The sequence below is a fragment of the Rhinichthys klamathensis genome, unplaced genomic scaffold (assembly GCF_029890125.1).
Source record: "Rhinichthys klamathensis goyatoka isolate OS25496 unplaced genomic scaffold, OSU_Roscu_1.1 h1tg000296l_1, whole genome shotgun sequence".
NCBI classification, from domain to species: Eukaryota; Metazoa; Chordata; class Actinopteri; order Cypriniformes; family Leuciscidae; genus Rhinichthys; species Rhinichthys klamathensis.
In genome coordinates, this window is record NW_026606815.1 from 927,851 (window position 1) to 942,457 (window position 14,607).

General features: G+C 36.7%; 1 protein-coding gene across 2 annotated transcripts in view; it reads left to right on the forward strand.

Moving 5' to 3' along the window:
* Positions 1-14,607, forward strand: part of arid3c (AT rich interactive domain 3C (BRIGHT-like)) — a 93,026-nt gene that overhangs the window by 47,688 nt on the left and 30,731 nt on the right. For both annotated transcript variants that reach the window (XM_056270005.1, XM_056270006.1), the window contains one exon: positions 10,890-10,962. In XM_056270005.1, the coding sequence (XP_056125980.1) occupies positions 10,890-10,962 (73 nt within the window). The remainder of the gene's footprint in view (positions 1-10,889; positions 10,963-14,607) is intronic.

Below are 14,607 nucleotides of genomic sequence, written 5' to 3' on the forward strand. Positions count from 1 at the left end.
TGCTTTAGAGTAGAAATTGAACTGAAAGAGGCACTGACACGACAAGAAATCTATTGTATAAAGTGTTCTATAAATAAACTTGATGTCACGTGACTAGAGTGCTGAATTGCAGAGTTTAGTCTAACATATCCACATCAGATGCTTTCTTTCTGTTTTTATCTTCTTTTTATTTTTTTATTGAGAAGAAAGCGCACAGCACATATTATCTAAACGTCACTCTCAGCAGCGTGGATGGCATTCGGGATCGGGAACAGTATATCACTGCAAAGGTATTTCAAATAGAATAAAAATACATTCAAGTAAATATTAAATAAAGAAATAAAAGAGGCGCAGTAGCTTCTGCAGCACGAAGTCCGCAGTTGTTGCTGTTATGTGACGTAGCGGTGTCTGACTAGAGACGACACGTGGGGTGATGACATCATCGTTTCACAAAATATACGCATTGGCTGTACACACGAAAATGCAAGGGTGTCGTTTTCAGATTCATCCACTCTGGTTTCATGGTTCCCAAAATGCCGGATCCGTCTGGACGAAACACCAATACGATACAAATTTTTTATGTATACAGCTAAACACGTCAAGGTCTAAGACACATCTGACCGACATGTAATCACAATTCATTTACGCATTCAAAGACGCATTCAATTAATGGTGTGATGCAATTAAGGTACTACTGATACTACTACTGATTTTGAGTTAAAGCTACATCAGGTTAAGGCATCGTAACACTTGCAAGTTAAGTTTGCTCTGTCAAACTGCACAAATAGTTTTGTATTTTTAGAATGCTTCGTTTCCAATAACTGGTTAATTTTAACACCATTGTGTAAAAGAGGCATGTGCACTCTGATGTAAACAATCCCAGCATGGATGAGAAGCATGGTGGCACTTACAGAAAGGCATAAATAACACAGTTACCCCTTTAAAAATAAAGGCTACGTATGCTGTGATAAAAGCTTTAGCAATTTTCGTAATGAGAAAATCTGATAGCGTCACATGGCTTTGCACAAGTGACGGATGAGCTGATAAGTTGATAAATACTTTCATGTGATTGATGGATGGATGGATGGATGGATGGATGGATGGATAGATAGATAGATAGATAGATAGATAGATAGATAGATAGATAGATAGATAGATAGATAGATAGATAGATAGATAGATAGATAGATAGATAGATAGATAGATAGATAGATAGATAGATAGATAGATAGATAGATAGATAGATAGATCATTTAATTGTACTGTAAAACAAAACAAAAAACGATATCCTTGGTTGTGTAAACTTGATGTGTCATCAGAATTTTTAGATGTCTCTTATCTGATAAACTTTGGCTAATCCAGTGATAAGTTCTTCCTCAGATTATCAATCCGGTTCCTTGTAAATGCGTCTTGGTTTCCAGAAGGACTGATAAAATATCTGTGCATAAAGACAGTCAATCAGATTAGAGTTTGCCAGATCATGCAAGCTTTCAAGTTTTGTGTGTGATATTCATTAGATGCTCATTGAACCGTCTGCGGCTGAGACTAGTCTAGATATGCCACTCCCGCAACAGCATATCGAAACATATTTATATTTCACTTATTCGCAACATCAGAAAGAGAAAAGCGCCACAAAAGACCTGTAAAACTTTGATTGTGATATTTCCACAATTTCAAAAGCATTTTTTATTGCTTTATATAGTTAATCAGTAATCAAGAATGCATTGTACAGTTTGGGTACATTCAGATTTTATTCTGTATAATAAAGCTTTATCAGTTGCTCCTCAGTCATCACTATGGTGTTTATGACTCTTTCACTTTTAATAGTTTTAAGAAAAAGACAACAATCACCCCTGTATGATACTGTATGTGTAAGCTGATAAATCCATTATTTAGCGCCTGCCAGTTCAGGCTGTTACGTTCACTATACACATCCTCTCAAAGGTCAGGTTTGAAAATAGAAATGAAGCCACTGTCTGTAATTCGGGACCAGCGTACTGCCATAAGGAAATACAAATCTTTGAAAGATGGCTACATGCTTTTACATTAAATTATTGATGGAAAACACACATACAGAAAATCTCCTGGTCAGATTATGTATAATTCATGGGGCTCTGCTTGAGTGACTATGAAGATTTGCTGTGTTTTTCACTTGTAATTAAAGAGCGAAATGTGAGTGCTGAGCAGTTTTCAGCCTAATCCCTTAATTGCACTATGGGGATTTGCCATTAAAGCATCTTAAATTCTGTCAGACAGCCGACATTCTCTTTCTTTTTTTTATTTCTCTTATCCCTACATGAGGTCAATCTGTGGCACTAGCACAGTGAATTTCATTATTGTCAAAGGTAAAATTATCAGAAGCAGATGTGAGGAAATAACAGATGCAAAGACTGAAAAGGGGTCTTATTCAGATGCCTTTTTACATCTGTTAATTTCTGGAACTTGAGGTTAGGCAGAGTACCTTCAGACGTCTTTTGCAATCTCATGGACAAAGCGTTAGTCCGCAAATCACACAGTAAAACAAAATGGTGAAATACAGTTAATGGACCATCCCCACATTCTCTTGATGAAAGCAGAAGTGATGGTTGATTTCTGAGCCTGGATTGCATTATATGACGGCTACTGACCAATCCAAACATGTGAAAATGTAAACAGAAGAAACTGAATGAATAGGTAACTTTAGATAGAGAGAGAGAGAGAGAGAGAGAGAGAGAGAGAGAGAGAGAGAGAGAGAGAGAGAGAGAGAGAGAGAGAGAGAGAGAGAGAGAGAGAGAGAGAGAGAGAGAGAGAGAGAGAGAGAGAGAGAGAGAGAGAGAGAGAGAGAGAACTGTAAGCCCGTTTATCAGTCCAAATGGGGGTCTCCAATAATACGGGCAGGGCCGTCGCTAGTGGGGTGAAAGGTGGTGACGATTATAGGGGCCCCGCTGCCCAGGGGACACCACAAAATACAGCAGTTACACTATATAGGTCTCTGTTGTATGAATAATTCTAATATTTACATTAGTTGTATGCCAGAGATTTACATGAAAAGCACAAAAACATGCAATTTGGTTAAATATTTTTTCCAAATATCTGCTTCTCTTACCTCCCTAAAAATGGTTTAGTCCGATCTAAAGTATATATTAATTATTCAGTCAGTGACAAACATCAGATGGACCCAATGAAATTGTAAGTTCCACCCACCCCAGCTCGTGAACAGAACCAATCAGAGTTGATGCGGCGGCTGCCTGAAGTTAACCATGAACTTGGTGGAAGAGCAGGAGACTGACTGACTGAAAAATGTCGGGGAAAAGAAAACATGGATCAGGGTACCAGAAACGCCATGAAAAGAAGGAGAGGGAGGCCAGGAGAGTTGTTGTATCCCAGTCGATCAAGACGTTCTTAAAGACAGGTTATGTATTGTTATTTCGCTGGGAATAAGAAAACTACCGTCTACAGTCTGCCGGGTACTGTCACGTTTCATTATCGGTGCGCACCACAACCGACCAAATGATTATGTGGTCAAAATCCCTGTCTTTTTACACTCTTGTAAATAGAGTTAAAAAATGTATACGAGTCACGACGCATTGCATTATGCTCCTGACCTATGGGATTAATATCCTGCCATGATTCAAAACTGAAAATAAAGTTCTGAAAGGTTGAAACTAGGTGTTCGAAAACTCAAAATCTTACAAAAAAAAGTTTTGCAAGATCGAAAAATAAGATTTGCAAGCTTGCAAAATGTAAAAAAATAAAAATATCTCTGCAAACATTGTTGTTTTTGAGATTTCCTTCTTCAGAACTGCAAAGAATTGTTTACAATGTTGCGCAAACAATTTTTTCAGAGTTTCAAATTTGTCAGTTTTCTCCCACTGTATTAGTTTGTTTTCCAGGTTTGAAACCTTGTAAATGGTGATCTGAAAACTGGTGTGCGAATGTGTGAAAAAAAGTTTCGAAACTCTGAAAACAGAGTTTTGCAGGCTTGCATAGTGGTAAAAAAAAAAATCTCTGCAAACATAATTTTGTTTTTGAGTTTTCCTTCTTCAGAAGTGCAACACTCTTTTTTACGGTGTTGTGCAATCATTTTTTCAGAGTTTCGAATTTGTCACTGTTCTCCCAGTGTATAGTTTGTTTTCCAGATTTGAAACCTTGTAAATGGTGATCTGAAAAATTAAGCTTCGCAACCTCGCAACTTAAAAAAAAAAGCCTGGAGGGAGGGCCTTCTGCTCTTGGCCAATGCTTTGCTGTCTGCTGACGTACAGTCCAATCACAGGTCGTATTTACTGGAAAGGTGGGATTGACCGACTGCTCCGCCAATGCAACTTGTGTGTGCAAAATCCAGAATCACATAAATATGCAGCATTTTGTACAACTAGAGTCGATCCTATTTGATTCATTTGGATTTTGAGACTTTCATTTAGCCGGTTTAGCCTTGCACGATCCACACACACTGTCTGAGAAAACCTGCTACCACTAGATGGTAGTATATAAGAAAAATATTCATATTTAAAACGTAAAATAACATTTAATAAAAGTTAAAGTAAAATAACTAGCTTCCGGCCAAACAAACATACGGATTCGACTTAAGTGTAAAGCACAACTTATGCGAGTACTGCGACGTACTGCTGATATTTACACTACGCCATGACGCACTACGCTACCTCCGACGTCGTAAGTTGCGCTTTATACGCAAGTAGGCTGCGTATGGCCGTTTGGCCGGAAGCTAGAATTTTACTTTGTAGCGTGAATATTTTTCTTACACAAACTCATGGCTTTGCTTCAGAAGCAGGGACGGACTGACAATCTGTGCGTTCGGGAAAAGTCCAGAACGGCCGTCCAACAGCAGGGGCACTAATACGATCACTTACAGGCTATCCTACATGTAAATAAAAACAACTGAGGAAGAAGAGTCGGCCTACTAGCCACTGATAGAAAGTTAGTTTAGTTTTATAAGGTTTACCTACTGCACTTTTCGCTCAAAAAGCGGAACGAAACTTGTTTGATCTGTGCAGCTCGGCCCAAAAAACAGCGATCGCGGCCAAAGCAGCTGTGCGGCTGATCTCGATCACACGAACATTATTAAACAGAGCTGCGCGATCCAGAAGCATTTCAATTCAGCGCTCTATCTCTGTTATAAACCCACAGATGACTCTGTGATTTAAGCTAGATAAAAGCCAGATGAAACAGCACTGATATTCTCAACATATCGACATGAAAAAACAGGCGAAACATTGTTCCAAGAACAAACCAGTTAGAAAACTTTTCACTCCACAACTTATGAATTAACTGTAGTAAAACTAACTTTTTTTGGCAGAAATGTGCCTGTATATATTCATATTAAAAATGCTGTTATATTAATAGTCATGTAGGCCTATAAATATATTAAATGTAGGCCTAATGCAGTAATGTTTTTGTTTAGAAGTAATGGCAGTTTTGTTTTGTTTTTTGTTTTTTTCATTTATATTTATACTAAATGTTTGGGCTACTGTTTTTGATAACACATACAATAGGTTTATAGAGAATCCAAAAAAAATTCAATATATATTTTACAAATTTTTCAGGAATTGTTTTTTTTTTTTTTCGCTTGTAAGTCTGAACCAGAATATCAAGATATTTTATTATTTCGCAATATGATGGTAAAAAGTAACAAAGTTCAAGTTAAAAGTAAAGGTAAAGGTAAGGTAAAAAAGCACCACCATGTTATATGTATAATAAATATTTTTGAGTATAGCCCTTCTAGATTGTTTTATCCCTTGAGGTAGCCCTCACACACAAAAAGGTTGGAGACCCCTGTACCCTACTGGTATATAGTAATATGTTTTATAATTACAAGTTTGGGGTTTCTGTAGCCAGTGACATTTCATTATTTGTATTTTATTTTCAATGCAGATGTAATGGCATTATACATTTTTTGTTTTTATTTGAAGGCTGAGGCTTCATTAATCAACAAAACCCAAATTATCATCTTTGGTTTTGAGATATTACTTGCTGTGAATACCTTGTCTGATAGGCTACAGTGTTGTGGCATAGTATCAGGACATCCTGGCTAGTGTCTGTCGCGCACGGCTAGTGGCGAATGGCTGGATGATGGGCCTACTTGGGAGAAAGTCCAGGGCTGTTTTTTAGCCCCAGTCCGTCCCTGTTCAGAAGGCCTTTATTAACCCCCTGGAGCCGTGTGGAGTTCTTATTAATGGATGGAGGCACTTTTTTGAGCTTCAGTCTGATGGTTGCAATGCACTTCCATTATAAAGCTCAGAAGCATCAGGGTGTTTATTAATATAACTCCGATTGTATTCGTCTGAAAGAAGAAAGTCATATACACCTATGATGGCTTGAGGGTAAGTAAATCATGGGCTAATTTTCATTTTAAAGTGAACTACTCCTTTAAGAACTTAAAAACATAGTGATTAACAGAATCATTTATAATAAAATGACTGTCATTGTTGTAAATATTTTAATACTTTGTATATGTAAAATAACGTGAACACTATCAAAATTAATTCTGTTCTTTGGCATTCAATGACATGCTTTTTAATGACATCATAATAATAATTATTATTGTTGTTGTTGTAGTATTACCTATAATTTTTATTATAATTATTAAATGTTTTAATATTTTAATAATATTTTATTATATTTATTATAATAGAATAATAATCTACAATAATGTTCAGGTAAGGTTTATCTAAATTGATATTCATTTTATTCGATGGGGTGCAGTAAGTGACCTTGATAATGAATAGGCGGCCCAAAAAGTAACCACTGTTTCATACAGTGTGACAAAAAAAGTGATTTCGCTCTTGCATTCATTGAAAATGTAGCTTGTTACTTGAAAAGCTACACTTTTGAAAATTAGCTGAAATATTGTCATGATACTCAATTTAGTGGTTTATTTTAGTTTTATTTCAGCCTGTAATACAACCTTGTAAAATATTTAATAGGTACAGTATGTGATGACATTATACATTTTAATTTCAAGTGTGACATGGCTTTTTGAAATCAGTTTCGTACACAATTACACCATGACAATCTGATTTAGTCTGGGCAAAGGTCCATGCTCATCACAGAAGGGCCTTTCTCACACCTCCCACATGGGAGTTAAAGAGGCATCCTCCACTGGCCCTGTAAAATAACACTTAGCTCTGCCAGTACATGCTCAACTCACTGCCACTTAATCCAGTCCGTCAGCTCAAGTACCCGATCAAATGCCATTAGGAGGAACTCCATCAAGGAAAGACAAAGATCAGCTCTTCATATTAGCTTACACATCTCATTATGTCAGCTGATCGTGTGTGTGTGTGTGTGCGTGTGTGCGTGCGTGTGTAATGGAATGAAAGCAGCACTGGCAGTCGGCCAGTTTGGACCAGTGCCAGCGTGACCAGTCGTGTTGTTCTCTAATTAACTCCTGCTCCCTTGCGCCTGTGCTTCTCACACACTCACATTCAAAAACACAGAGCCATATTAAGCCCAGAAGTTTCCCAGGAGCTCCAGCACCCCGTGCACACACACACACACACACACGTGTTCACACACACGTGTTCACACACACTATCAGTGCCACACACAACGAGGGAGCTTCTTGTGATCGATTCTGTTGTCATGGGATTTTTTTCCCCAGTATTGATGCTTTTTAATTAGTGGTTTGTTGTTAGCACAGATGGTGATTGTTACCTTCAAAATTATATATTCCACTAACTGTCTTGGAAAAGTCTTCAAAGTCTCAAAAAGTCTTCCACTAAATATATTCTTAATCTCCAGTTACGGATAGTGGTCTGTAGTAAATATATATATAAACAGCACTCATATATTCTGAAGAAACAAATTCTGTACTTTTACTCTCGTTTTAACCTTACATTAGCCATAATGTAGGTCATTATTGCAAAATATACCCTCACAGGGTGATCAGATCATCTTGAAGGAGTTTATTTTGCGATAATGGCCAATATACTGTATATTATCAAATGTTTTATTAAGCTGTTTACCAAATGAATAAATAAATGGACATGAAATATTGATTTTAATTAGTATTTTAGTGAGAATAAAGAGACTGCAGAGTGCTTTGAGAGCCATGTTTTTTGCCAGCGTACTGGTTCTCTGCCAGGGGCCACAAGATGACTCAAAATGATTCAAAATAAAGAGGAAGCAAAGTGTTAAAATAAGCTACAACAACTGAAAATCAAGATAGTTCTTATTATAATTCACCCCCTCAACAAGAATTGTTTTAAAAATGTAATTTCTATAACTGGAAAAGTCATATAAATTGATCAAATTTTGTAACTATTTAGCCTTTTTTATACATTTTTATACTTATGCCAAGTTTTAAAAATATGTTTAAAAGGGCACTAATATTTACACCGTAAGTTATTTTACTTTGCCTTTATTTTTCCCTTACATCTGTGCTGCTACCCAAACTTTTGAATGAGCACGCCCATGAGTATAACACCGAGTCTGTATTATTTGCAGTGTCACAGAGGTCACAAGGTATAGAAGTAAAAGCATTTCCAAACTTTTAGGTCAACAGTCAGTCTCTCTGCTGAGCTTCCAGGTTTTAGTATGACATGTAACAGCTCTAGACTGCCTGAAGCTCCATTTTAACTGGGTTCAAAGTCATATCCCAGCTCCCCCTTCATTGCTTTTGTCAAAGTGAGCGGTGTGTGTGTGTGTGTTTTCAGTCACAAAGAATGTCACCCTGTCACCAGCCCACGTACCTGATTTGAGGATTGTGAAACATGTCTCTCTTGGACATTAATTGTACAACACAAAAAAGTTTTTTTTTTTTTTTTTTTTTTTTTACTCCCAATATGGGAGTCAGTGTCCTTGATTTGCTGGACCCCTCAATGTCAGTCTGGGGAGGTCTGTTTTTTTCCTGAAAGCCCTGGTAAAAACCCTGTCTTGGTAGAAGCTGAACATTTCAGTTGTGTGTGATAATTTATTGTGTTGTCAAGAGCTCCCTCTACTGAAATCCCGGCGAGATACTTCTTTTTTTAAAGAAGAGTGATATACCGAGATCAAGATTAAAAGCATATTTTACTTTGTATTTCCTGCTTTTGATGAGTTTTGCAAATAGATTATAAAACGTGTAAGTATGTCAATGGCATATTTTGTTTGTAATTCATCCATTTTTTGTTTGTGTGCATACATGTTGAACCAGTAATTGCTGAAGGTTGAGTCAGGGTGTGATCATAGAGTGTAACAGCAGCCTTGGGGGCTTGACACTATAAGCAGCTTGTGTCATTCGAAACTACATGGAATCATTGAGACGCTTTATAATGATCACACACATGCTCAGCAACTGAGTAGATCAGTAAGGAACGACAGAATGGCTTATGAATGACATAGACATGTGACTTGTGTGGAGATAGTGAGGGAGGTTTAAATCAATGAACAGTTGTTTACAAAATTCTAAATCTTTCTGTCCCTTTTCGGGTATAAATTCGATTTTGAATCTCAGCTCAGCAGTGCAGTCATAGGCTTTTGGACAACACTGCATGTAATTTAACTAAATAGATTATGCCATATAATCAGTGACTTCAAATTCATATAAATCATGTCAGTCACACCAAGATTTAGATTTACGTGAGTCTTGTGAGACTACATGCATCAGTGCTCTGCATTCCTGCAGTCATGATGCTGGGAATGGACCTAATATGACCATAATGGACCACTCAAAGGCGAAGCAGTGCTCTAATGTATTTTCCATCTGTTAATATTTAATGCAACATTGTAGAGGTCATTAATTACCCCTTTACTGGTCACCCTAGCTTAGTGATGGCCTCTGAAAGTGACAGTGTCACAATTACATCACCTCAATCTTAATGAATCTCTAATTTACTGTTATAGCTCCTGGCACCTCAAGTGAAGAGGGCAGAATGGTGAGCAATGGATAGATAAAAGTGAGCAATGTATTTAAGATGTGGAAAAATTCACCTGGTATTGTTTAAAAATGAGAAATGCTATTTTAAAATGTCTCTTTAGTTTTGATCAAATATTTCAAACCAATTTGGGTTTTGGAATGTATATTTTCCCTTATTTATGCCAGAATGTTTTCTTGTCTTACTTGCGCAACATCTGCGTTTAAATACTTTAAGAGAAGCCGAATTCTCATGTTACACGTTCTGTGCCTGTTTCGTTAGGGTTTACATTATGTCGCTCAACAACTTGCCACACAGTTGATCTGCACAAACAGTCAAATCAAACGATCAAATGTCACCTTTATTGCCATACATCTTGAAGTTTATGAAGCACATAGATTTTGACAAATCAGGTGCAGGTAACTTGACAGGCTTTACTGCATTTTAGAGCTTCATTCATACGATTTTCTTTGTTTGCTTGTCGTATTTCGAACAGAACATGTTTTATCCGTGTTGCAGGCTTGGAAATGTCACATATGGGTAAAAGCCTGTTGTGTCGTATTCACACTTTAAACCCACTGTACCTTTTTCCGAGGCATTGATTGCATTGGTCCTTTAATATTGGTGACAGCTAATACACTCCTAAATGATCGGTTATTATCTCCGGGGCCTTGTTCCATGTGCCCCGCTGTTTCCAAAGGTCATCCCTCTGTCTTCCTGTATCGACCTGCCCGCCTGTTAACGTGGCCTAAGACTTATTGAAAGTGAAGGTTGAGGAACATATTTCCATCAGGTTGCAGTCTTCTCCTTCACGAGATGGCTTTTAAAAGGCTCTTTTGAGCATGTCCATTCAGAGAGCGGGGACAGGATGAGAAAACATAATGGATATGCCGATAAATTGAAAAGCGCCCTTAAAACGCATGTGGTTTCCCACTGGTGTGGATGTATTAGCATCCAGCCTTAATATGATGCATTTAACTATAGATGGGGTGTCTTGCGCATTTTATAACTTCATAACTGTAATAACTCAAAGCAAAATCCTCACAATACTAAAAAAGCATCTTCTTTTTCATTTCACAGCTATACGAACTGGACGATGATGAGAAAAGGAAGGAGTTTCTTGACGATCTCTTCAGTTTCATGCAAAAAAGAGGTGAGCCTATTTATGTACAGCTATTCAGATCACGAATGGCAGAAGCACACACCCCTTAACACCCACATTGCAAAACCACATGTTGCCTTTAGATGATAAGGCTCACATATGGTAATTATAGGACTTGCTGGTGATATTTTAGCCATATTCCAGGTAAAATTGTATTCACCAATCTTCGTAGCAAAGCAAATAACAAAACAAGCTTTTTAAAAAATGTTTTTAGGAATAAATATAAGGTTTTCGAGGATCTCATTTCATAAGAGCAATTGGAATAAGTAGGTTTGATATAATTGTGTGCCATCTGTGTTTGGAAACAAAGCATCATAAATCTCTAAGCACCCATCTGCAGTCTTGCCAACAATAGAAATGCAGGGTTTATTGTTTCGGTAAAGGCTGAGAATGTGTGGATACTATTGTGATAGGCTTTTTCAGGTTTCCTGCTTGAACCGTCCATTTCTCTGAAGTGTTGCTGCCACTGTGGCGTGTTTCTGCCCCTGATGCTATCTGAAACAACGGCTTCTGCTGTTTGTTTTATAATTACTCTCAGATTATGTGAAAACATCCCTGAGGGGATGACCTTGCCACAGTGGGGAAGGCAGCATCCTGGTATTATGTTAGCCGCCATAGCATAATGCATTTTTTTTTTTTTTTTTTTTTTTGCTTTATTGAGGAGGGAGGTACATCATCGGATGGGTTTTTCCCACGAGGTGCTTTAGCCGACATCAGTCTCCTATATTTTATAGAGGAAATAGAGGAACATTAATGGCCTTGCATAATATGAGGAAGTTTGCAGCCTTTGAAGACTTTCCAAGACAGGACAGAGCTATTTTAAGTACACAGGACTGTTTTTGTTGTAATATGTTACAAAACCTCTGTTTTGGTAATATGGTGTATTTTCGCTGTAATTTCGGTTTACATCCAAGTTCATTTTCCATAAACTTGTTACACTTTTGTGGTATCTATGTGAGCAAACAATGTATTTGATTATTTTCATAATACAATCAAATATAAAGATGATATATTTGTAAATAAAATAAAATATGATATAATAATAAAGATATATTATATATGCTAATAGTTTTTACTGTATTTTTGATCAAATAAATGCAGCCTGGAGAGCATAAGAGGTTTCTTTCAAAAACAGTAAAAAATCGTAACTGCCCCAAAAATTTTAATGGTAGTGTAAACAAAGTAATACATCAGCTTCCAAATAGAATAGAATATTTAATATATAATTCTGTTCTTCAGAGGGTTTTCCTCCTTTTAGTTGTCATTTAAGTGTATCTTTTTACTTTGATTTATTGTACATTAAAAGCCATAGCTGTACTATATATACAGCCAATATCACGCCACTTTTGTTTGAAATGTACTTTGAGTATGATTGACTGAAAAGTTTTATTATGAACTTGTCAGGCGCAGTGGTCTGCAAGACAAACAGAAAATGCAGCAGATTGTTTTCTGAGAAAGAAGAATTGAGTGTGTTTCTTTTCTTTTCTTCTCTTAATCCATGAACAATGACAGATGTGCTTTTCTAACAGTTGTGATTGTGGCTTCCTTACACATTACACTAAAGGTACTTGGCAGGATCTCAATAAAATCCTTGCAGATTTTCAGTAATACAATATATTATTACTGAATAGCTCACAACATTGTGACAGCTGGCAGAGCTCACTTCATGCTTTTGTCCTTATATGCACTACATATTAGTGCTATGATGTTGTTGTTACAAGTTTTACATCCAAGAAGGGGAGATATTCAGCAGTCTGTGTTTCAAAATGTACAGTATTGGATTACTTAAATTTTGGGTTTTTTTGTAATTATATATTTATTCATAATTTAATTAATTAATTTGATAAATGTTGTTTCCCTTTTCAAAAAGATGCCACATTAAAATGAATAGAGGAAAAAAATGAAAATAACGTCAAGTTCAAGTAAAGAACAAGGTCAAGTTTTGAAAAAGTCAAAATTACTAGTAAATTATAATTAGTTACTTTTGTGTCTTGTTTGAGAGCAAAAATAATTATATTGTATTTAAAAAAATATTGCAAATAAAAAAGTCTTCTTAAAGCTGTTTTAATTACAAAAATAAAGTAATTAATAGCAAACCTCTTTGCAGTGCGAGTACATTTTTGTTTGTCTTTGTGCAGTTTTCATCACACACACAAATTTGCTCTCTGTTCTGCTGTCATTGTTTGTGACTCTAAAACCTTTGCTTGCAGGTTGAAATGTTTTGAACTCAAGTGAAGCTGCCCTTCAGTGGGTGGTATTTAAGCACCCAGAATGAAAGACCGGTTTCTATTGGTCACTCTCCCTTGGCACAATAATTTGTCTTCATTATTCATGAGTCTTCATTGTAAAAATGAAATATTCATATGATATTCAGTCAAGAGCAGAGAGTGATTTTCTTTGTCTTTTGTTCTTTTATTAACATGACAGACAGCAGCAGAAATATTAGGCTGCTGTCACTTTAAGAGTTTATACACAGATCCAATACACTGTTACACATCATGCATAAACTGATGTGTAACTGAATACTTGCCAAGACGGCCATTTTGACAATTTTGTGTGTATTTGACTTTTTAAGCACAGTAAGCCACTCATTTTGGCTTGAGACTCACAAGCTTTTTGAGAGGCGGCTTATGTGGGTGCCACTTATATAGATCAGTGGTGCGCACGCTTTAGGTGTGAGTGCGAAACCTGTGGGAATTAGTAAAATTGTGCACAATACAAGCACTATTTAACCGGAGCGAATGAGACGCGTGACGGTGTGTGTCCACTAGTGCGGAGTGAGTGGAGCTTCCATATGAATGAACTGAAAACGCTCGCTCTGCTCCGCTCGTTCACGCACCGAGAGTGGGAGGAGGTGTGTGTGTATCACTTTGCCGTCAGAGAGAAGAGAGCGAGAATGCGCAGCTGACGTTATTGCCTGTTGCCCCTGGCAACAAAACGGACCAGCTCGGAATCGGAAAGACTTGTGGCCGGTTTCTTGGCATTGTCCCCTTGATCCATATATACATCTCTTATATAAACATCCTTTATTTTTATAATACCCCAAATCACATGAAAAACACAAAGAAACATATTGTTCTAATCGTCTATTTATTAGCTTAATGTTTCATCTTTACAAACGTATCTGTTAGTTTAGTTACGAGGACAGAATGCAGAGCTACCAGATTTTCGTCATAGAATGGTGGGAGTTATGACACATTATATGAGTGACAGATCGGACGGATCTCATAATTTACTGAAAAATGAAAACAAATACATTTCTTTATAAAGAAATATTAAGTAAACATGGGAATCCATACATTTTTCCCCAAATGTGCACACCTTTGGACTAAAAGCCCTAATGGATGTTTATTTGATATATATGATCACAAATAAAAAGGAGCAGACGTTATTGAATACATCTCGATATTTCATTTGAAATACCAATAACTGGTATGGTTTTGCATGTTTGATGTGTATTTCTGACAGAAATTACTGTCACTGTTAACTGTTTTTATCATAAACAGTGGTGAAATATTGAAGCTATATAGCCCCAAGTTCTTCTAATGATATACAGTTCAAGATTAAATAAGACTGTCATAGTAATATACTCCCTGAACTCGGTTACTAAGCATTTAAAGTCCTTTAAAATTGTTT